Here is a 25,331-nt window from a genome sequence, read left to right as displayed (position 1 = left end):
CAGCTGCCGGTTGTCTACCGTGTTCGCTATAAGGTGCTGGTTATCACCTTTAAAGCCCTATATGGCCGAGGACCTGCCTACCTAAAGGACCGCCTCTCCCCATATGTGCCCCAGAGAGCGCTGAGATCCAGCTCACAGAACTTACTGACAATCCCTGGGCCAAGAGAAGCCAGGCTGAAGGCCACTAGGGAGCAGGCCTTCTCGGTGATAGCCCCTCGTTGGTGGAACGACCTTCCGGAGATGGTGCGAGCCCTGCGGGACTTGAACCAATTCCGCAGGGCTTGCAAAACATGTCTCTTTCAGCTGGCCTTTGAGATGGAACCCGACTAATTTGATGAATGGACAACTAGTCATCTTGTGGATATCACGACTACAGCATTTAGCACCTATTTTATTATATATTTAACTTTTAAATAATTTTACTGTAATTGATATTTAAAATTGTTCATATTGTTTTATGATTCATGGGATTCCCATGCCTGTCAGCCGCCCTGAGCCCGCCTTGGCGGGGAGGGCGGGATATAAAAATAAAATATTATTATTATTATTATTATTATTATAGCCCTAAGCACAGCTACACTCTTTCAAGAATTCGCATGGTGCAGTTCAGGGGTGGCCAAACTTGCTTAACGTAAGAACCACATAGAATAAACGTCAGATGTTGGAGGGAGGGAAGGAAGGAAAATAGATGGAGGAGAGAGAGGTAGAAAGAAAGCAACTTTAATTTTAAATGCAGCTGGCCAGCTGTCTTGGCTTGGCAAAGTTATTTAAAGAGACAAATGCGGCTGATGGGGCAATGGGGGCTTCGAGAGGCACACTATATGTGTGAAAGAGCCACATGTGGCTCCCGAGCTGCAGTTTGGCCACCCCTGGTTTAGTGGTTACTGGGTCAGATTAGAATTTGGGAGACCCGGGTTCAGATCCCCACTCTGCCACAAAAACAAGGTTGACCTTGGACCAGTCATGCCCTCTCCACTTAATCCACTTTACAGGATTGTTGTGAATATAAAACAGAGAAGGGAAGAACATTGTGGAGAAAAGAAGGGTCTAGTAAAGAAATAAATGAATGGACTTAAAAGGGTATCATAACTGTTTAGGATGCGCCGTTAAAGACCTGAAAGTTCAGGAGCCATAACACTGGAAACATTGGCCGTCCTTAGCATTTTATTTATTTTAAAGCCAGGGCTGATTCCTATTTGTGTGGGGAGTGGGTTTTGCACACTACATTCCTCTCAGAACTGTCCCCTCCCCCTGTGGCCAGAAGCCACTGTGAAATGCTGACACCAACGGACGTTTTCCTCGCTGACAAATGTCGAATAGGCAGTTTGTTATGCTGTGACAGAAGAAAAAAAAAATCTGCGAGACCTTCAGTAATCCTAATAAAATGCTGGCTTTTAAAATTCAAGCCCATGTGTCTGCTGGTTTGAAAGAGCTTCGACATTAAATGCCCTGTGTGATAAAACAGTTCGCAGTAGTTAGGAGCGGTGGAAATTCTTGTGAGTGGCAGCTTTTTTTAAAAAAAAATTGAAAAGCCCGTTTGGTGAGACAGAGGAAGGGCAAGCAGAGCTAGAGGACAGGAGTCAGCGAAGGACCTGAAAAAGTATGGTGGATCAGGGTTGGCTCTGGGGTGGACTTTGGAGAGAAAGGGGAGGAGCCAGAACAGAATCATGTGACCTGATCAGTGAAAAACCTAGTGGCCCAGGGGCGTTAAGTTGGCAGAACCTTGATTTCACTTCCTTTCCATATCCCAGTAGAAGTAGGGTTGTCAATATCCAAGTGAGACCTGAAGATCTCCCAGAATTCCATGTGATCTCCAGACAACAGGGAGTTGTTCCTCTGGAGAAAATGGCTCCTTTGGAGGGTGGACTGTGTTGTAGTATACTGCTCTGGGGTCTCTCTCCTTCCCAAGCCCTACCCATTCCAGGATGCTTTCACAAATCACCAGAAATATCCCAACCCAAATTAACAACCCTAAATAATAGTGACTTAGACTTCTGTTTTACTAGGAAAATGTTGGCTGGTTGACAATCCTGGTAGTGATGAGGTTCCCCATCAGCCATGCCACTTGTGCTCGGGGGTGCCAGGTCTTACCGGGCTTTCAGCAGGGGGCTCCTGGGATCTTCTTGGTAAAGCAGGGTCGACTGTGGTTAGTACTTGCACAGAAGTCTTCCCAAAAAATTCCAGGGTCGGAACACAGAGGGAGACAATAGCTTGCCACCTCTCTGAAGTCCTAGCCCCACTTGTGGTCTTCATAAGTCAGCCTTGACTTCCAGGTGCATGTGTGCACACACATAGACACACAAATACCAATTTTTTATAAGCCATTTCCTCCAGAGGAACTGATCTCTGTAGTCTGGAGACCACTTGTAATTATGCGGGAGCTCCAGGCCCCACCAGGAGGTTGGCAACCCTAATTAGAAGTGAAAAGAGGCAGACAGCATCCAGTGTCTGGATCTGGCGCTTGTGTGATCAGTTGCTCATTCTTTTGCTATATAGTATATGGTTTCCCAGATGTTTTTAAAAGTGCACAGTGCTGAAATGACTAGTTAGTAAAATGGCTCTATCAGAGTACAGTCCTATGCAGAGCTGCTACAGTCTTCGATTGGCTTGGATTGGCGTAAGTCTGTTTAGGATTGCACTGTCAGTCTGCTCAAAGAATTGACTTAAAGATACCCACCCCCCTGTCTGGAAACTGTGCTTCAACCCTGATGCCACCAACTCCCTCATTTCCTGTGTTGGGAGACCTACATGGAATCAATTAAATAGTGAGCCTGTGCTGTCCTAATTATCGATTTCAAAGGCCTCATGTTTATAATAGCCCTCCTGGCATGATGGATTCTGGATGACTTCGCTGAAACGTTGCCCATTCTAGGAAATTTAAGTGCCCAGAGTGGGAAAAGAAGGCTTCTACAAAACAGGCAGTGGGTGTGTTCACACTACACTAAATAGTGCATTTCGCAACTAGGTTTTTACTGTATTAGAATAGCAAAAATCCAGATGCAAAATGCATTATTTAGTGTAGTGTGAACGCACCCAGTGGTGAGCTGAAACTGGCTGGTGGAAAGGAACACATGCAACTGTAGTCTTGTTTTGCTTTGAAAGAGTAAGGGAGCATTTTTTTTTTCCTGTGGGGTGAATTTGTAGCATCTCTACATTCCTGGATATGGAGCGGAGGTCTGTCTTTGGGGAGTTACTCACAGCTTATGTTACCCTTGAAGGGGGAAGGAGGGGGCGAGGAGCAAAAAAAAGGAGGGCTGAAAAGCTGGGGAAGCAAACAGATGAGTATAATATCACAGTAATGCATTGGTTAGTTGCGCCCAGGGATTTTTTTGAGCAGGAACGCCATTACAGCAGGCTTGGCATCAGTGGGTGTAGCCTAATATGCAAATGAGTTGCTGCTGCGCTTTTTCTACAAAACAAGAGTCCTGGTTGGGCCCCAAAGGGTGATTTGCCCCAAAGAGAGCCAGTTTGGTGTAGTGGTTAAGTGCGTGGACTCTTATCTGGGAGGACTGGGTTTGATTCCCCACTCCTCCACTTGCACCTGCTGAGATGGCCTTGGGTCAGCCATAGCTTTCATAGAAGCTGTCCTTGAAAGGGCAGCTGCTGTAAAAGCACTCTCAGCCCCACCTACCTCACAGGATGTTTGTTGTGGGGGGTGGGGGGAGGTAGAGGAGATTATGACCGCTCTGAGACTCTGAGATTCAGAGTATAGGGTGGGATATAAATCCAAAATCTTCTTCTTCTTCTTTTCTACTGATCGGCTGTTTTCAACTCATGCGACTTAAGGCAGTTCTATAAATGACAAGGATTGTTGTGGGAGACAGCAGTGTTATTTTGCTGTTTCCCACAAGCCCTTTTCAGACATTGTGATCGTAGATGCCAAGAACCTGCCCACTGTGCGTCTGTGAAGCATGTGCTACCTGTGATCCTCCTAATAGTCGTGGTTGCCACGCTGTCTGAAAGGGCACACATGCTCACAGCCTCCATACTTTCTACATGAATTCTCTTTTGCATACACCGTTGCTGAAAATTTGCGTGCTGCCCCTTTCAGGCAACAGGGCAACTGTGCATACTTGGAGGATCTGTGTATATCTGGAGGATCGGTGCGCACCTGCCAGCCGCCCAGTTCTGAGGGCCTATAAAGTCTTAAAAGGGCTCCTGCAAACATGCCAAACGTGTCCATATCATCCCCCACGTACTTGTATGTTTAAATTCTCAAATTCAAGTGTCTGTTCTTGGTTGACTCAAGATACCATCCTCGTGCCCCACAGCTGCAACTGTAGCTCCTGGTGTGATGTTTTAATTCCAGCCAAGTTGGTAACTTTCCCTTCCCTCACATGAAGGTGACACTTTGTGGCTGTAGAACAAGAGTGGCCAAACTGTGGCTTGGAAGCCACATGTGGCTCTTTCACACATATTGTGTGGCTCTTGAAGCCGCCACCACTCTGTCAGCTGATTTTGAGAAGACATTTCTCTCTTTAAATCATTTCTCCAAGCCAAGCCAGCCCACTGACTTCCTTCCTTCCTTGCTTGTCTTGAAGCTCTCAAACATCTGATCTTCACGTCTTGCGACTCTCAAATATCTGATATTTATTCTATGTGGATCTTACGTTAAGCAAGTTTGCTGTAGAATTTTCATGAACATTCCATCTTATCAGTTCAGCCAGTCTACATCTGAGATCTCACTAGCTCAGATTCAAAATCAATGTAATAGAGATGTTAATGAACAAGGCTGCCATTTTCTTCTTTTCAGCTAAGCCTAGAATTTTATAAGGTGTCTTGTGGAAAGAAAATAGTATTTATGATTGTAGTAATGGACCTGAAAGTACACATGATGCAAAATTGCCAAAGAATGTTTGTGCACTCTCTTTAAGGGATTTCTTCATGGCCTGTAGTCATCATTCTCTTATGTGGAATACCTCCAACTTACATTGCCAACCTTCAGGTGGCTCCACTATAACAATTTATCTCCAGACGACCAAGATAAGTTCCCCTGAAAACATGTCAGCTTTGGAGGGCAAACTCTAGAGCGATATACCCTGCTGAGGTACTGACCCTCCCCAAGCCCTGCCCCAGGCTCCACCCTCAAAGTCTTGAGGTATTTCCCAAAGCAGAATTGGCAGCCTTGCTTAACTCCTGAGAGCATGTTCTTCCATTCCTCCCCAGATGATTAAAAACCCTCAGATATTGGCTTAAGAATATAGCAAGGCTATGGACTTCGCTATTGATCTGAAAAGCTAGAATCTTGTGGTACAGGATCCAGAATATTTTGTTTCAGTTTTGGACTACAGTAGGAAAGCTTTTTTAAGGTACATAATTGTAATTCCATTTTTATTATATGCATCTGATCTGGACACAAAGCGATACCACGTGAGGTCTATAAAGTACATCCTTGCCTTGAATCACTGATACCTAATTTTCACTTGTTCTTATATTGTCTAATATCGTTCTTGAAATAATTCAGCCTGTGTGTAACATTTATGCTTGAGAGCCAGTAGGCCGAAATGCATCTGTTTTAGGGTCACCTAAGGTACTAATTTTGAATAGTGTATGATTTGTATTTTTATTGAGACTATATTTGGGCCTATGATTGTTTTTAAACCAAATTTTAATAAATCATTATTTATATATTGATGTTTTATTGAAATTAATATTGGGCCCCTTGTTTTGTATCCAATTAACCTTTTTGTCCCTGAGTTTAAACCATAAAGAGCCACTTTTGTCCACTTAATGCCTGTTCTGTTTCATGTTCAGAGGTCTCATTCTCAACCTATACTTTCTTTCTTTCTCACAGTCTGACACCAATGCAAGCTACCTACGAGCAGCCCGGGCAGGCAACTTAGAAAAGGCCCTCGACTACTTAAAAAGTGGAGTGGACATCAACATTTGCAATCAGGTTATAGAAACGTCTTCATTCTTTGCCTTGACTACGCTTCTGCTTGTTTAGATCTGTTGATGTTATGAAAAAGAACCAACAATGCTTAAAGTCTTAGCAGTTGACACACCTTTTGTCTCCCTGCATGGGTCGCTGCCAGGACTTTTTGTGTAGCAGGAACTCCTTTGCATATTAGGCCACACCCCACCGATGTAGCCAATCCTCCAAGAGTTTATAGGGCTCGTAGTGCAGGGCGTACTGTGAGCTTCAGGAGGAGCTACATCGGGGTGTGTGTGCGTGTGTGTGACCTAACATGCAAAGGAACCACTTTCTCCAGGGGAACTGACCTCTTGTTTCTAGAGATAAGTTGAAATTCCAGGAGATACCTAAGCCCTGCCTAGTGGTTACAAGGCAAAAGTGAGAAACATGGAATGATCTAGTAAACAATGAAATATATCTGTGTGTACATACCAAATGTAATGCAATTACATTGTCAATTACATTGACAGATGAATCATAAAAATATGTTTCAGTAGAAGTTTCATACATAAAAACATAGATTCATCTAGTCCAACCCCCTGCACAATGCAGGAAACTCACAAACACCTCCCCCTAAATTCACAGGATCTTTATTGCTGTCAGATGACTATCTAGCCTCTGTTTAAAAACCTCCAAGGAAGGAGAGCCCACCACCTCCCGAGGAAGCCTGTTCCACTGAGGAATCGCTCTAATATTCAGAAAGTTCTTCCTAATGTTGAGCTGGAAACTCTTGATTTAATTTCAACCCATTGGTTCTGGTCCTACCTTCCAGGGCCACAGAAAACAATTCCACACCATTGTCTATATGACAGCCAAGTACTTGAAGATGGTGATCATATCACCTCTCAGCCACCTCCTCTCCAGGCTAAACATCCCCAGCTCCTTCAACCTTTCCTCATAGGACTTTGTCTCCAGACCCCTCACCATCTTTGTTGCCCTGCTCTGGACCCATTCCAGCTTGTCTATATCTTTCTTAAAATGTGGTGCCCAAAACTGAACACAAACAGTAAGCTCCAAAAGAGAAAAACACTTATATAAATAACTTTTTACTAGTCTCATTTCAAAACATTACACCAAACAATTTTTTCAGAAAGCATCTCAACGCCAAAGAATAAATGACTCATTGAAGAATGAAGCAACTTGATGGTCTTAGATGGTACACTCCCAGCTCCAGTCCAGTCAATATAACGAGTGAGCTAGCTAATACCAGACCGCGTTTCACCGTAATGATTAACACTAATTCATTAAACATGTTTAATTGGATTGCTAAAGAAAATGTTGTAAGGGCTCTACCTGAATTTGAAATTTTCCTTGATTGGATGTACAGCTGGATCTTGTATTAGCACTAGAACATGGTTCCATCTCTTGAGGAAGCTACAGCAAAACGAGGTCTGGTATTAGCTTGCTCACTCATTAGATTGACTGGACTGGAACCGAGATTGCACCATTGTCAACCTTTGTCAAGATGCTTTATTCTTCAGCATTTTAGTCATTTTATCAAGTGCTGCACAATCCCCATCAGTGATAACCTCTATGATGTAATCAAGTAAAGTTTATTCATTAATGAGAAGATGTTACAATTCCAAGACAGAGTCTTGGTAAAACTGAGCCCGTAGGCCCGTAGGCTCAGTACATACAAATATAACCTTGGGTCCCAACCGTTACATGCTTAAACTCAAAGCGCCTTTTTTCTACCAATAAAAAGCATTCCCCTTCCCCCCCTTCTACTGAGCTAACAGATGCAGGTTTCTCACAGAAGTGAAAGTAGGAATCTGGGTAGCAGATAAAGCCACTTGACCTTCAGATGCTGGCCGTACCGCATTCCCAGGATAGAGCAGGTTAGTTGTGCTTATTACAAACATGATAAAAATAGATTAGCGAGCGAGCAAATCTAGCGGAGCAAGTGTGCATATTAATATGGCCTGGACCAAGATGGATACACTCATGGCAAGAAGCATTCTTGACGCATTCATTCTTTTTGGAAGAATCGTTCCATGTGTAATGCTTTGAAATGAGACTGGTTTCTCCCTTGAGATGTTTCTTACGAGTCCCTATTGTATCAAAAAGTTATTTATATGCGTGTTTTTTTTTCTCTTTTGGTGCTTATTGTTTGAGAAACTTCTGTTAATACGTATTATTTGTGATTTATCTGTCAATGTGATTGTATTACATTTGGTCTATGCACCCTGACATATTTTGTTGTTTACCCACCTTGTAGGTTGGCAACCTTATCCTGTACTCTTTCCTCTCCCTTTTTCCTTCTCTTGGTAATTGTTGGAATTGACACTGTAAGCTCCTTCAGGCTGGGACCTCTCCTTTTTTCACAATGCATGATACTCTACTTCACCGCGTATCTTTTTGTGCACCGTACTGCTGGTCAGAAGTAAGAAACAGCGTGCATAATAGGCATCCTTAGGTTGATGATGATAATCGCTATCATCGTTTAGGTTTTATACAGCACTGTTCAATGTGTCTTGTGCCCTATAAAGAGAGATTTGTTTTATTCGTCCCAAGGATGCCAGTTGGTCTCTTGCACTGCGTGTGACGTGACGTGCTGAAAGCAATTCATTTTCCAGGCGAGGGTTAGAAGGGCCTCTCTTTTTATCCTTCCATGCAAGCCCTCATCATGTCGGAATGCGACCTTTGGGCCTCTTGACATATTGCGTGTTGCTGTGGACGCCCGGCATCACTCTTTCCCATTCCTTTCTGTTTTTATCAGAATGGGTTGAACGCTCTTCATCTCGCCTCCAAAGAAGGCCACGTCGAAGTCGTCTCGGAGTTGATCCAGAGAGGTGCTCACGTGGATGCCGCAACAAAGGTCTGTAGCAGCTATCTCCGCCATTCTCTTATTCCCCTGCATGCATTCCACACTAGCAAAGTGTTGGCCAATAGTCTGCAGACAGTGAGATGTTGAGCCAGGCCAGATTTTGTGTGACAGAAGAGCCTTCGAGATTGAGAGCTGCCAGCAAAGGGGACCAACATTAATGGGGCCTGAAGTCTAGTGTTGGAGAAACCAGGAATGGATGGAGAGATAAATGTCAGGAGGTATTCCTTTCTCCCTGCAGTACAGGCCCACTGATTTTTCTATACAGTCAAGAAAGAAGGCCAGGGTCATAGCTCAGCAGCTGAGCATAAGGGAGCATGAGGAAAGCTCTCAAGTGGAAGGTTAAAAGTATGGCTGCAAAGTATGTATTGCCAATTCTGCCATAGCATGCACATTTCAGTGTTCCTGAACTGAAGGGTAAGACACTGGGCTTTTATTGTAGCAGGAACGGCTTTGTATATTAGGTCATACACCCCTGATGTAACCAATTCTCCTGGAGCTTACAGGGCTATTAATAAGCTCCTTGAGGACTAGCTACATCAGGACTGCGTGGCCTAACATGCAAAGGAATTCCTGCTACAAAAAAAGCCCTGGAGACATAGGGAAGGGAAGAGAAGGGGAGATTGGATTTATACCCCACTCTTCACTTGGAGTCTTAGAGTGTCTTACAATCTCCTTTCCCTTCCTCTCCCCACAACGGACACCCTGTGAGGTAGGTGAGGCTGAGTGAGCTCTTTTGAGAACTGCTCTTGAGAGAGTATCTCTTTCAAGAACGGTGACTGACCCAAGGTCACTCAACAGGTACATGTGAAGGAGTGGGGAATCAAACCCGGTTCTCCCCGATTAGAGTCCACACACTTCACTGCTACACCGAACTGGCTCTCATAGCTGTTGTGGAGATGGAGAATTTCAGTTAGTATCCTGGCAACTCCAGCTTTCAGGTTTGTTGCTAGAGCATAACAGGTATGTGATCTTTAAACATAGGGACATGGTACAGAGTGCTCAAATACAGAATAGTCTGAAATACTTGTGGTTCTAAGCAGTGTTTCCTCTAAGCTGAGTTAGCGTGAGTTAGCTCACAGATTTTTTTAGCCTCTGGCTCACACATTTTTCTCTTTGCTCACTGAAAATGGCCCCAGAGCAAACTAATTTATAAACTAGCTCACAACTTTAATGCTAGAAGCTCATAAGGTTGCCAGATCCCCTGCGGGCTCCAGCGGGAGACTTGCTTCACACGTGCTTTGCACACACATCACAATGATGTAACCCGGACATGATGTGATTGCACTGGCAATGTCGTGTGCCGGCCACTCTAGGCATTTCCTGGAAAACTCAATGGTTTTCCTGGACGCTGTAGCGATTTGGGAGTGGAAAGCCCTATGGTACCTACTGTACTTTGGCAGCCCTAGTAGCTCACAACTGTAATGCTAGTAGCTCACAAAGTAGATTGTCTGCTTACAAGACTCCACAGCTGAGAGAGGACATTGGTTCTAAGTATATTTCCTCATGGAAGGTTTTAGAACTTAGCAAGTTGGCTAGGGTTCTTGGCCCCTCCGCTTTGCTGGCAGACTGGATTAGGGTTGCCAAGTCCAGTTCAAGAAATATCTGGGGACTTTGGGGGTGGAGCCAGGAGACATTGGGGTGGAGCCGGGAGCAAGGGTGTGACAAGCATAATTGAACTCCAAAGACGGTTTTGGCCATCACATTTCAAGGGACTGCACATATTTTAAATGCCTTCCTTCCATAGGAAATAATGAAGGATAGGGGCACCTTCTTTGGGGGCTTATAGAATTGGACCCCCTGATCCAATCTTTTTGAAACTTAGGGGGTATTTTGGGGAGAGCCACTGGATACTATACTGAAACTTTGGTGCCTCTACCTCAAAAAACAGGGGCCCCAGAGCCCCAGATACCTGAGGATAAATTCTCCATTATTTTCTATGGGAATAAGTCTCCGTGGGGAATCATGAGTACCCAGCAGACATTTCCCTCCCCTCCAGGCACTTTCAGCAGGGGGGAGGGCCTCCAAACCGTGGGATCCCCTGCCCCCACCTGGGGATTGGTAACCCTAGACTGGATAAGGTTACTAGAAGATGGAAAGATCAGGGTTCTTCTACCTTTCCTAGGCCCTGACCTGGATAGCCCAGGCTAGTGCGATCTCATCAGCTCCCAGAAGCGAAGCAAAGTCAGCCCTGGTTGGTATTTGGATGGGAGATCACCAAGGAATACTGGGACTGCTGTGCAGAAGCAGGCAACTGCAAAGTGCTCTCTTGCCTAGAAAACCCTATAAGGACTGTGACGATGGCGCTTCGCACACATGCCTTTGCTAGTTGGGTGGATGGAAGCAGAGCCTTTTTTGAGCCAGAACACACAGGAACGCAGTTTCAGCTGGCTTGGCATCAGAGGGTGTGGCCTAATGTGCAAATGAGTTCCTGCTGGGCTTTTCTACAAAAAAAAGCCCTGAATGGAAGAATTCTGTCATGTCATCTTGCCATGCAATGGTGGGAAGGCAAAAACTGCAGCACTTTTCTGCACAACTGTGTTGCATTTGGGTCACCCTTAGTGTGGAAATTCTTTTAATGGAAATCCAGACTGAAACTCACAAATAAGCTATTGTCTTATGCATACCTCTCATAGTCTTCATTACTGAACAGCTTTTTTCTAGCATTCCTCACCTCCTAAAATTTCGATTTGTGTTGTTGTCGTTTTGTCTGATGCCAAGTTTTGCTCAGGGCTTTTTTTTTGTAGCAGGAACTCCTTTGCATATTAGGCTACACCCCCCTGATATAGCCAACCCTCAAAGAGCTTACAGTAGGCCCTGTAAGAAGAGCAAAGGAGTTCCCTCCTGCTACAAAAATAGCTCTGATTTTGCTAATGGGCCTCCCAAAATAATTTAACCCTAAAACTCAGCTGTGGTTAGCTGAGTTAGGAATTGCGGTTGTAGTTTGCATTATGAAGTTCATTTTCCATGGGCGCACTAGCTTACATCCCTTTGCAGTCTTAATGTCAGTCACTGAGCAGGATCCCAGAGGATATCTGCAAATGACAGAAGGGGGCGTGGCTTTCAGTGATTTGCCCCTCCCACTGCATATTTCCAGCTCCCCACTTACGGTCTTTCTGGGGGTCCCCTGAGCAGTGCTGGATTAAACCCTGTGGAGGCCCCTAGGCAGTTGAAATCTCGCGGGCCCCCTCGCAAAGAGCAGCTCAGTTGCTGGCTGCGCTTGCAGGTGGGAGAGCTGCAATCAGGGGAAGACACGTTGGGGGGGGGGAGCCAGTCCAGGGCCCATAAATACATGGGGGCCCATAGACCGGTGCATACTCTGCCTATTTGTTAATCCGGCCCTGCCCCGAGAGCAACATTTCAAGGAAACGTTGGGGCTGCACTTGGAGAAAGAAAGCAATGGGAGTTCCACTCTGCAGATGGAAATCCTTAGTGTCAGCGGAAGCGTTACACAGCCTCCAAGCCCATGTGGTTTTGCTGCAGTTTGGTGAGGAAAGATGCCCTTTAAATCCAGGGCATCTTTGTCCTTCTTTACCTCTTAATTGTGTGAAACCTGAAGTGAGTGGAATGGGACCAGGATTTTTCACATTGTTCAGATTGCAGCATGGGGCCCTACATGGAAAACTAGAAACTTTCTGGAAAGGGAACACAAGCGGCCACAGGTTATAGGGAGCTGCAGCTGCCTGAAGCATGTGTAGCGTGCAGTAACACTCACATGAAAGCAGGGGTGGAATTCCAGCAGGAGCGCCTTTGCATATTAGGCCACACCCATCTGATGTAGCCAATCTTCCAAGAGTTTACAAAAAAGAGCCTTGTAAGCTCTTGGAAGATTGGCTACATAAGAGGGTGTGGCCTAATATGCAAAGGAGCTCTTGCTAGAATTCCACCCCTGCATGAAAGTCAAGGAAGCTGGATGTATTCAGTAGCAGAATCATAAGTTGGAAGGGACCTTCAGGGTCATCTAGGCCAACCTCCTGCACAATGCAGGAAATTCACAAATGCCTCCCCCCCCCCACACACACACCCAGTGACCCCTGCTCCATGCCAAGAAGATGGCAAAAAAAAAACAACCTCTAGGATCCTTGACCAAACTGGTCTGGAGAAAAATTGCTTCCTGAACCCAAAGTGGCAATCAGCATTTCCCTGGACATATAAGAAAGGGTCATGAGAACTAAGCACTGGCACATCCCTTCCTGCCCTCCCCTTCATGATCTGCCTAAGTTCACAGAATCAGCATTGCTGTCAGAAGGCCATCTAGCCTGTGTTTGAAAACCAAAGAAGGAGAGCCCACCACCTCCCAAGGAAGACTGATTCCACTGGAGAACTTCTCTGTCAGGAAGTTCTTCCTAATGTTGAACCAAAATCTCTTTTCATTTCAACCTGTTGGTTCTGGTCTGACCTTCCGGGGCAACAGAAAGAATATGTGTGTAAAGCACAAATAAGTCACAACTCTTATGGTGACCCCAGCAAGGGGTTTCCAAGTGCTGACACTGTTTACCTTCCAATGAGATTGGGCTACACCAGGACTTTTTAAATTATTATTATTATTATTTTAAAGCAGGAACGCACAGGAATGCAGTTCTGACTGACTTGGCATCAGGAGGAGTGGTCTAATATGCAAATGAGATCCTGCTGGGCTTTTGCTACAGAAAAACCCTGTATGAAACAATGGTGATATAAGGGCGTGTAGCCTAATATGCAAATGAGTTCCTGCTGGGCTTTTGCTACAGAAAAGCCCTGTGTGAAACAACGGTGATATAAGGGTGTGTAGCCTAATATGCAAATGAGTTCCTGCTGGGCTTTTCCCACAAAAAGCCCTGTGGGCTACACCATGCCACCTTCACTCTCTAAAGGACTGATAGGATAGCAGATTTCTGTCTCTCCGGCAGGTGAGCCTAAAGTCTAATTGACCTGTTACAAAGCCCTTGTGTGTAATGATGTACAGGACTCCCAGAACATGGACACATGGGGGGAACATGTGAACCTTGCAGTGTGTGAATTTGTCCTGACTTTGATTCTTGAGGAAGAAAATCCAATTGGTGTCTCCTGTTCCCTGGCAAAAATACCTCGCCAGGAAATCAAAAGGAACCCATTCTGTACCCCCGTAGCTCATGTACAGTGAGCTTTTCTGTCTTTGAAGAAGATATTGGATTTATATTCCATCCTATACCATAGTCTCCTTTACCTCTCCCCCACCACTACAGACACCCTGTGAGGTAGGTGGGGCTGAGAGAGCTCTTACAGCAGCTGTCCTTTCAAGGATAGCTCCGTGAGAGCTATGGCAGACCCAAGGCATTCCAGCAGGTGCACGTGAAGGAGTGGGGAATCAAACCCAGTTCTCCCAGAAAAGAGTCCGCGCACTTAACCACTACACCAAACTGACTCGCTGCGAGCAGAAACAGGCATTGCATGCATGCACATAATGGGCCATTTGCTGCACTTCCAAAATGCACAGGATTTCCCACATGGAGCCCCTGCTTTAGCAGTGTCAAACCATAGGACTGTCCCTCCTTGTCGGCTGCTGGGAGAAATGAAACACATGCTTCCATTGGCCTAAGTTTCTCTCTGAGGCCTTTCCAAAATAGTTCGGAATCCAGGGCTATGACCGATGGTAGTACAGAACTCCCCATGGTATAACTGCATCTGCTGTGTTGTCGGCAGATCCAGCCAGGTCTTCCCTCTCCGCACGGCGCTCGAGATCAGGGGGAATGTTTTTCACATGCCGTGCCCTTCTCTCGTTTCAGAAAGGAAACACAGCTTTGCACATAGCATCTCTGGCGGGGCAGACCGAAGTGGTGAAAGTGCTGGTTACGAACGGGGCCAACGTCAATGCACAGTCTCAGGTAAATGAGGGTGGTGCAGAAAGGGGTGTGCTGGAAGTTGGTGGTGTGACTGTACATACAGACCATGTGTGTGCAGACGTGTTATCCTACATAGATGTAAGTCTTTTCTTCCACAAGTAGGTCTGTTTTGCTAAAACAGATGCTAGTGATAAGGCTTAGTGATTTGCATTTAAAACATTCCTTTCGTTTAATCCACACGTTCTCTTTGCAGCTGTTATTCTCCCTTGCATGGGGTTGTCCTGGGGTGGGAGAGTTTGCATGTAGGCCTTGGTCTAGCACAGGGGTGGCCAAACTGTGGCTCAGGTGCCACATGTGGCTTTCCCACACACATTGTGTAGCTCTTGAAGCCCCCACCACCCCATTGGCCAGCTTGGAGGAGGCATTTGTCTCTTTAAAACACTTCTCCAAGCCAAGCAAGCCAGTGGCTTGGAGAATGCATTTAAAGTTGCATTTTCCCACCTCTTTCTCCTCCCTCCCGCTCCCCTTCCTCTACCTACTTACCTTCCTTCCTTCCTGTCTTGAGGCTCTCAAGATTCTGACGTTCAAGTCTTGTGGCTCTCAAACATCTGATGTTTATTCTGTGTGACTCTTACGTTAAACAAGTTTGACTGCCCCTAGTGTAGCACATACTGCCTCCTACTCCTCACTTCCCAGGCAGAAATTAGCGGTAGAGCTGGGGGAGCCCCCTTTTACTTGCATTCAAAAAAGTCCCCTGAATTTGCAAGATGAGCCCTTCCGTTTTTTTCCCATGGTGAGAGGAGTGAGGGGGACTGGACAGTGGAATGAGGGCAGAAGCTTGACACCTGCTTCCCATTCCTGTGCAGGTTCCATCCTGGGACAAGCAGGAGAAATGACATATTGACTTATCAGGACAGTCAGATGAGTTCTACCGTTTCAGTTCAGCAGAAATTGCAATCTGTGTCCATTTGTGCAAAAAGCAAGGGAATGCCGTTTCTCTATATGATAGTTCCTGTTCCCAGGAATGTGTTAAAGGTCTACAGTGGTGCTCAACTGTTTGTATCCAAACTTAGCATACCTATGACCCTTTCTCCAGTTGACAGCTCCACAACCCCAGGAAGAGGCTGCAGGAAAGGCAGTTGTGGAGTGTCATAAGATATCAAGAGAAGAAGCCGAGGAGAGCACAGTGAGCAGACCTGCTGGCCTGATGCACAAAATTGCTTTATAAACAAGGGCTACCTGCAATCTTACTGTGGTCTGTTTTGAGGCTCAGGTTCATGCTTTGTGTTTAGGATGGTTTGCAGCAAAGGCCTCCCCAGTTTCTGTCATGCTGAATCATGGAAGACTGCAAGTAGCCCATCTAAAAGCAGTCTAAAAGATCTTATTTCCCTTGGAGGAAAGGTACAATAATCAACTTCAAACTAGGGCTTCATGGAACATCTGCCATGGAACAAACTAGGGCTTCATGGAACATCTGCCAATTGCATTGCATTTGTCAGCTTCAGGCCAATGCTTCTGGCAGAGTAGACTTCCCATCACCAATGCAGCAGCTTATTCCTCCTCCTTTCCAAACTAGGCATGTGGATGATCTCAGCCAATCAGGAAGCCATTATGACACCATGACACGTGGGATGATATCTCTGAATGCAAGCAAATAAGACCTCAATAAATTGTAATTGGCAACTTTGTTGTGATCATATGAAGATAATATTTATTTGTTCAAACATGTCTAATTCATTCTGGCAGCGCAGAAAAGAGGTTTCACTTTTCCTTTTCCTGTCTCACTTCCTTGATTCAAAATGGCCTCCCTCCAGCTTTAAATCCCAGTAGGGGAAAAAGACAGTCTAAGTATGGTGCTAGTCTTCTTTCCTTCCCCTAAAGCAACTCAGGTCATTTTTGATTAGGGAAATTGTGTGTATACTTCTCTGCGTGTAAAAGAGTTAAACCTCTTTCCCCTATGCTATGTTCCTGATCCATATCAGTTCTACCCACAATTAATTTTAATAATATATGTGGAGTTCCAGTTATGGAACTTCAATGTCATGCTGTTTAACCCTGAATTGAGAAGAAAGAAAAGTCCATTCTGAAAGGGCATTCCAATAGCTTTCCATACCGTTAGATATTGAAAGAGAGGTGAGTGTTGGCATCTGCTGTGGGAGAATAGGCTGTTGCTGGGCTTATGGAGAAGAGAGCACATCAAACTCTTCCCAGGATCCACTGTTCTCCAGACTGGCCGGATTGACTACTGATAAAAATATAACAGTAGAGAATTGAGAGAGAGTTAGATAGAGAGGTGAGTGTTGGCATCTGCTGTGGGAGAATAGGCTGTTGCTGGGCTCATGGAGAAGAGAGCACATCAAACCCTTCCCAAGATCTTCTGTTCTCCAGACTTGTATTACTGCCTGGCCGAATTGGCTACTGATAAAAATATAACAGTGGAGAATTCCTGTTCCTATTACCAAACTGTCAGAGATACATCCAGAAATAAGCATTTCACCATTCTTTTATGTCATATTCACTTTATGTTAATCCTTGCAAATGCCAAAATGAAATCCTTTGGAAATAATGGCTGCTGTAATAATGTGTGCACAATAGTGATGTAATAGAGCATCTTGTCTCCTCCGCCGAAAATGTCCCCAATTTATCAAATTAATTTATGAAATGGATGGTTTAAAGTGATGCTCTTGGAAATAATGTTTCTTTCACACTATTGTGGTATTCTTAACTTGGACAACTTGAAACAAAATTACGCTCTACTAAATTTATATTGCATTCTTTATTGTATGAATGAGATGAAATTGTTTTGAATGGCGCAGTTAGTTTTGATATAATACTTTTGGTCATAAAGTATATATGAAGATGTTCCAGCTAGAATGAGACATTCACGCACATTAAGATACACTGATGACCTCTCCACATGTAGAGAACAGGGGACAGAGGAATCTGGGTAGAAGAAGATATCGGATTTATATCCCACCCTGTACTCTGAATCTCAGAGTCTCAGAGCGGCTTACAATCTCCTTTACCTTCCTCTCCTCACAACAGACACCATGTGAGGTAGGTGGGGCTGAGAGAGCTCTTACAGCAGCTCCCCTTTCAAGGACAACTCCTATGAGAGCTATGACTGACCCAAGGCCATGCTAGCAGGTGCAAGTGGAGGAGTGGGGAATCAAACCCAGTTCTCCCAGATAAGAGTCTGTGCACTTAATCACTACACCAAACTGGCTCTCCTTACTGCCTTGACACTCGGACCTAGCTGCACTGTGATGTCCCACCCTATTCATGTCAAACTAAGGCTTTGTTATGACTCGCCATGCGGTACCCAGAATCCCGTTTTCCCCCAGCCTCCTTTGTTCAACACCACTCCCATTCTTGCTGTAAGTAGCTTTCATAGCAGAGGCTTGGATGGAAACACAGTGTTGGATTATTTGTTTCTCTCCGGCTTTCCAGCCTGAGCTTGGTCCACAAGAGCACCTCCCAAAACAGATGACTGACCAGTTAAAATAAGGTGACATTTCAAATCACCGTAAAGCAACTGGAAAATTATGGTCGCTTAGAGCAGTGATTAAAACCCTGCATTAAAAAACCCCCCATGGTATCAGTATTAAAACTGGAGGTCTTGGGAAACAGAATGAATCTGCTGGAGCCACAACTTCTCCCAAGACCCCAAAACATAGGCTTATGTTGAACTGAATTCACCAAAGGTATAAGGAATTCTCGCTTAAAAGTTTCAAAAACCGATTTAGTGAGCCAATTTTATTTTGGCTGGTTGCTGGATTATTCTGCCCCCATCCCCACTCGGACTTAGTGCTGGCCAAAAGCACAATTATGTTACTTGTGTTTTTAAGATGTGATTTGCGTCCAACGGTTGGCCCCATTGGATGCACATTCACTTTTAACCAGCTCTCATCCACCTCAGCATCTCCTGCCCATCTGATTAACTGGAAACCTATGCTGAACCCTTTAAACCTGTCCTGTGGCACATCAGTGGTTAACTGGCAGAGAGGAAGGGGGCAGGCAGTGACCAAATTGTCCTTTCACATAGGGCTAGCTTGCCTTCAAAGCGAACTAGGTAATTGCCTAGGGCGCCAGCAGGGCAGGGGCACCAAAATCGGCCTCCGCCCCCTAGGCAAATCCCTAGTTGCCTGCCTGCTTGCCTCCCCCTCCCTCCCTCCCACCCAATTTTTAATGCCCGGGGAACCACAGTTAGTTTTGATATAATACTTTTGGTTATAAAGTATACATGAAAATGTTCCAACTAGAATGAGATATTCATGCACATTAAGATACATTACGATAAATCGGCTCTTTCAAGGAGCCCCCCTCCCCTGCTGATCAGCGGGAAAAGCCATGGGGAGGACAGCGTCTCCTATTCCAGCCTTCCAGTGCTCTCAGGACGTTCAGCGCTGGGGTGGCGGGAAAAAACAGCAAACTGCTGAAAAAGCAACGGCTGCCACTGCTTCCTCTCCACTTCTCTCCCACGCGATCTGGGAAGGAAGTGGGGATGAAGCAGCAGTGGCCGCCACTGCTTTTTCAGCGGCTCGCTGGTTTTTCCCAGCGCTGAACATCCCGAGAGCGCCTGAAGTCCAGCATAGGAGACGCCAACCTCCCCATGGCTTTTCCCACCGATCAGCTGATTGGTGGGGGAGAGGGCGCCTTGAAAGAGCTCCGGGAGCCGGTGCTTCGCTGCCAGTTCCCTGGGCATTATAGTTGGGAGGGTGGGAGGGAGAGGGAGGCATGCAGAGGGGGGCAGGGGGTGGAGGGCACAGCGCGGTGGGGCAGCAGGCATTGAGACTACCTGGGGTGCCATGCGCCCTCGGGCCGGGCCTGATTGCACAGAGATCAGTCAGAGCCAGGACTTTTTTGTAGCAGGAACTCCTTTGTATATTAGGCCACACCCCCATGATGTAGCCAATCCTCCAAGAGCTTACAGAGATCTTATTATGGGGCCTACTGTAAACTCTTGGAGGATCGGCTACATCAGAAGTGTGTGGCCTAATATGCCAAAAGGAGTTCCTGCTACAAAAAAAGCTCTGATCAGAACCAATAGGTCTTCCCCCACTTTAGATGCTGAGCCCCTGTGATCCATGATTCTCATTCCTGCTTTGCACTTTACAATTTTTGATGGATCTCCAAAATATTTTAAGTGCAGGTCTTAGGAAAAAAAAACTGCAACGTGTGAATGTGACCAACATGTGTATCGTGCAGGTACACTTGTCAAGGCACTTCAGATGGGTCTTACTTGGTTTTGCTGCATGTTTGGTACAAAATCTAAGCTTGTGTCTGTAGCAGTGAGTGAAATGACCCTCCGCTGTACCTTTAGATAGGGCTTATCTATAGACAAGAGCACCGATTGCAGCGTTTTCCTTTGGGAAGCATAGATTCCAGACTGGGTGCTGAAGTCAGCAGGAAAGCCGTGAAAATGTCCCTGGCTTTTCTTCTCTGAAGCTGACCCTGCATTTCTATCAGCTTCGGCTCTTTCTCCTTTTCTCCAGAAGTCAACAGCTGTGCATGGTTTGCTGAGCCAGCACTAGCCACACACACAGGCCTTCACCGACTCAAATCATAGTCTTGAAAAAAAATAGAGAGGGCTTCTCTTATTTACTGGCTTTTGTTTGTATTCGTTACCTTTGCACACACACACACACACAAAAAAAACCTCCAACCCACACACATACACACAACAGCTTATTCCGTGAAAAGCATTCCCTGCCAGTGAACTATTAGCACCTCAAGGGCGAAGGCTTTGCTAATTCTCTACTTGCAAGACTTAAAAAAGACATGTGGGGGAAGTTTTTTTTTTTTTTTTTTTAAAGTGTAATCTCACAGTTGAAACTTGAGTGGGTAAAGTCCATTTGACTGTCCCATTCCCCTGCATGTATAAAAAAAGTTTAAAAGGTAAAGGTAGTCCCCTGTGCAAGCACCAGTCGTTTTCGACTCTGGGGTGACGTTGCTTTCACAATGTTTTCATGGCAGACTTTTTATGGGGTTTGCCATTGCCTTCCCCAGTCATTTACACTTTCCCCCCAGCAAGCTGTGTACTCATTTTACCGACCTCGGAAGGATGGAAGGCTGAGTCAACCTGAAGCTGGCTACCTGAACCCAGCTTCACAGGGATCGAACTCAGGTCGTGAGCAGAGCTTTGGACTGCAGTACTGCAGCTTTACCACTCTGCACCACGGGGCTCTTTTTACATATATAAACTCAGCTCTAAATGATGCTAAAATGAAGGATGAAGATTATAATCTAATAAAAACTTCCAATTTATCCAATTTATTATGGTCAATTGACCAGCAATAACAATATGCAAAATCTCAGAGTCACAGACCACAATTTCTGTCTACATAAAAGCATTCTCATATTCATATCCCACGATTGTTAAACCTTAAAAATAGCAATATTAACCATCTCTGCTTTGTTAAAAACTTCTGCTTATTTATGGCTAAAAACAATATTTTGCTGCTGCCTGAGTTACAGACTTCTTAGTATCTTCCAATAAGCATTTCAGTAGCACGACATCTGCAAATTTCAGGTAATTATCCAGAGGTTTAAATGTAGAGAGTAATGGAAATATTAACTGATGCCTCTCTCGGGACTAGAGCTCACAATGTTAAAGAATGTGGGTGACAACTTCTTATTCTAAGCATATACAGCATCTTTGGTGGATAGGCCAGTGAAGAAACCTTAAAGGGCTTATGTCATCGTCTATTTTCTTTTTCAGAATGGCTTCACCCCATTGTATATGGCAGCTCAAGAAAATCACCTGGAAGTGGTTAAGTTTCTTCTCGATAACGGGGCAAGTCAGAGCCTTGCGACAGAGGTAAGGGTGTATACCTTCTTCCAAAAAGTCACATACTGGTGATAACACAGAGAAGTAGTGAAATGTAGCACTGCACCCTCCATCCATACCCAAGAAACAATAAATTGAAATCCCACAAGATTGTTATACAGTGTGAAATTTAGGGATGTGCTAAAGCCAAACTGTCCCTGGAAATGTGTGCCAGATCTTCTACCATTGTTTTGCACAGAAAGTGTAGCTGCCCTGTTGTGTTTTGGTGCCATGCATCCTGCCTTACAGTTGCCTGGTTTTTGACCTCAGGTGTTTTCATGCATGTGTATCCTTTGCTCTGAACTGGACTGCAGCATGGATTTTGTAGTCTGTACTGGATACATGAACTGTTGGTGAGGTTCTGATGCATGTTTTCTTTAGCTCACTGTAGCACTCAGCCAAGGTTTTGCAGTCTTCAGGTGGGACTATTAATACACATGAACTACATTAACTTTTTATGCCCGCACAGTTGGCTTAATTGGTTCACTGTAGTAAACGTTTGGAACATTCTGATAAGTCTGTGAGCAATGTCGACATCTGCTTTTTGCATTATTAGTGCAAATTTCACTTTCAGTTCTGTTTACTCACAACTTGCTGCCATCTGAGTTCAACTCTTGACTCAGCAATCCATTTGATATAACCCAAACCCTGAACTTCCAGCTCTACTGCAATAAATGGTCTGTGTGCTATTGCAGCATTCTGAAGCATGTGTTTTTCATTACAAAATCTTGTCATCTTTTAAACTTTAGTGATGTGGGTTTTTTTTTTTAATGTATTAAAAGTAAACAGCAAATTCCCAACAAATACCTGACTCTGAAAAAGACATCCACTGATCAACTCAAGTCAAATAGCTAAAAAAAAAATCCAACCAAATTTCCTCATATTTCTTGTATGCTGTTCTGGAAAATACTGTATGTTCTTTTATAGTGAAGTCCAACATCCATGCTTGCCAAAGTTCTATATCTTGAGTGGAGTTGAACATAAGAACAAGAGAAGCCATGTTGGATCAGGCCAATAGCCCATTCAGTCCTACACTCCGTGTCACACAGTGGCCACAAAACCCAAGTGCAATTGGATTTCTAACACTGAGACCTAATCTTTTGGCTATTACTTTTGTCTGTAGAATCCACAAGTGGTTCCCTTTCCTAAGTGAACCACCAGCTGAAAAGAGACCCAGTGACAAATGTACTGCTAACAGATCTAAAAGACATATCCAAAACCAAAGTTATCATGCCACAGTAGTATTGATGAATCATCAATCACCACCGAGAACTCAAATCAGTCTATGTCTGCTCCACGTTTACGAAATAGGCATGGTGATATGGTTTTGGTGAGACGATAAAATTACTTATTTGTTTGAGTGTCTTTATACCCTTTCTCAAAGTGGCTTGCCGTTAAAATCCATTAAATTTTTTTTTTAATTAAAGCAAGTGGCTGAAATGCAGCCTTCTGTTTATTTTTGCACAGTGATGTAAGATTCACCAAACACTGCAACATCTGTGTGAACCTGCCGAACACAGAGAAGCTGGGACTGTCTGTTGAGGATGGTAGAACATCCACTGTGTATTCAGCAGGTCCCCAGTCCACCTCCTGGCATCTCCAGGTTAAACAAATGATCAATAACAAAAAACAACCAAAAAGGTTATAGTGACTGAAATTACTAATGTATAATGTACTCCAAAAGCACCAGCATTTACAGGCAAAACAAAGGCTCATAAGTGTTTTTTGTCATTCAGCCTTGAGTGACCTCTCTCTTTTTGCCTAAAAAAAGGATCAGGCAGTATGTGATGTGAAAGACCCAGGGGTGGAATTCTAGCAGGAGCTCCTTTGCATATTAGGCCACACCTCCCTGATGTAGCCAATCCTCCAAGAGTTTACAAGGCTCTGTTTTGTAAGTTCTTGGAAGATTGGCTACACCAGGGGTGTGTGGCCTAATATGCAAAGGAGCTCCTGCTAGAATTCCACCCCTGGAAAGACCTACCTGAAATCCTGGAGACCTGCTGCCAGTCAGAGCTGGGACTGTCTGTTGAGGATGGTAGAACATCCGCTGTGTATGTGGGTGGTCCCCAGTCCAATCCCTGGCATCTCCAAATTAATAAAATGATCAGACAGTATGTGATGTGAAAGACCCACCTGAAATCCTGGAGACCTGCTGCCGGTCAGAGTAGACATTGCTGACCTTGACAGATCAACAGTCTTGACTCAGTAGAAGGCACCTTGATGAGTCCATGGGAGATGATGTTGGGAGGAACATCATCTACTCTCCATCACCACCTCCCAGCTGTGGCTGGACTATGTGGGGTCCCTGCTGAGAATACAGTCTTTCTTCCTGGCACTGTGCCCTAATATGAATAAACTAGGCAGCACACATGACCTTCTTAGGATTCATGAGGACTGACAGCTTTATACAGGGCTTTTTTTGTAGCAGGAACTTCTTTGCGTATTGGGCCACACACCCCTGATGTAGCCAATCCTCCAAGAGCTTAAAGTAGGTCCTGTACTAAGAGCCCTGTAAACTCTTGGAGGATTGGCTACATCAGGAAGGTTTAGCCCAATATGCAGAGGAGTTCTGCTATTTAAAAAAAGCCCTGGCTTTATATATTTTTCATGCATATTTATATTTAAACATATGTCATGTCCTTCAACATGTCTTACAGTAGAACAATCAATAAACCAGATTAGAATTGATATTAAGATTTACTGCAATGTTTCTTTTTAATTTCTTCAGGGTGCAAAATTTTTGATTCCCCCCCCCCCTCAATTTTTGGAGTTGCTAAAATATTTTTAGCAAACACCCCCTAAATATCCCCAGGTAGTTCACATGCAGTGCAGGTAGTGGTGTCGTGTATTTATGAATTAACCATCAGGCAAAACTTGCGTATCCCCTCACCTGAAGATGTGAAGCTTTTCTCCATGGATCCCATTTACACATTCAACTGCTATTCCGCAAAAACTCAGTAGTTAATAAGGATGTAGAACAAAGCAGGACTCAAGTTCATCTTTAAGACCAACAAAGTTTTATTCAGAATGTAAGCTTTCATGTGCTCCAAGCACACTTCATCAGACGAGGAATCAGGTACAGTGAGCAGAGCTACATAGAGCTGGTAGGCCGTGGTTAAATGGTACACATTTAAGATATAACAAGGATGTGTGAATCGGTGACTGGAATTTACAAATTGGGGGGGGAGGGAAGTCAAATTTTCTTAAAGCAACATAGCGAGATTTGTTTGCAAAAGAATGCAGACTAGAGGGCAAAAATTAAGTCTTCTAAAGGCCAGTTCTCCATTGGTAGCATTGTCTGCTACATCCCCGTCATGTGCTTATGGAACTGAATGGTAACATTAACACTTTCAAATACGTCTGCTTTTCAACACATCGGGAGTGCTTCTGCACAGAAATTTTGCTCTGCATCTGGTTCATCCCCAGCTGCAGTGGGTTTGGCTTTTTTGCTCCCCGTTTCTGCACAGTGTATTTCTTGCATAGATTGGTTCGTTGTCAGGTTGATAGTGGGGAGAAAGTCATTGAATGCATGGTGGAATATGCCTGGGGCTTGTTTGCCATGTGTGATTAGCCACCTTTCTACCGTATGGCACCCAAGGTGGCTTACAATAGAAATACTGTTAAAAGTTACATTGTGTTTTAGTTTACATGAGATGGGGGATCAACACCATTTCAGTCCTTTCTCCTGTTTGCCATTCTGGTATGGAGGAGAGCGCAGCACATAGTCCAATCGGTCCCTGCTTTGCTTGAGTTCCCCCCCCCCCAAAAAAAAAAACTTGCTTTGGTATAGTCTTTTCCAGGGCTTATTTTGAAACAGGAATCCCTTTGCATGTTAGGCCACACACCCCTGATGCGGCCATTTCCTGCTACAAAAAAAAAGCTCTGTGCCGATTTCGCACTAGAGCTTGTCCCGGGTGGAGAGCCCTTTTGCCCCTGGTGCTTCTCTTCGTCTTCGCACAAGCC

The 25,331-nt window shown here is 44.7% G+C and overlaps 1 protein-coding gene across 1 annotated transcript in view; it reads left to right on the top strand.

The window, feature by feature from the left end:
• The window catches only part of ANK3 (ankyrin 3), a 353,466-nt gene that overhangs the window by 113,266 nt on the left and 214,869 nt on the right, over positions 1-25,331 (top strand). The window contains 4 exon segments of the mRNA XM_060242643.1: positions 5,795-5,896; positions 8,634-8,732; positions 14,483-14,581; positions 21,261-21,359. Of these exon segments, the coding sequence (XP_060098626.1) occupies positions 5,795-5,896; positions 8,634-8,732; positions 14,483-14,581; positions 21,261-21,359 (399 nt within the window).

The sequence above is a fragment of the Heteronotia binoei genome, chromosome 6, assembly GCF_032191835.1.
Source record: "Heteronotia binoei isolate CCM8104 ecotype False Entrance Well chromosome 6, APGP_CSIRO_Hbin_v1, whole genome shotgun sequence".
Lineage (NCBI taxonomy): Eukaryota > Metazoa > Chordata > Lepidosauria > Squamata > Gekkonidae > Heteronotia > Heteronotia binoei.
The sequence above is the reverse complement of the archived record's forward strand: the minus strand, read 5'-3'. Positions and strand labels throughout refer to the sequence as shown.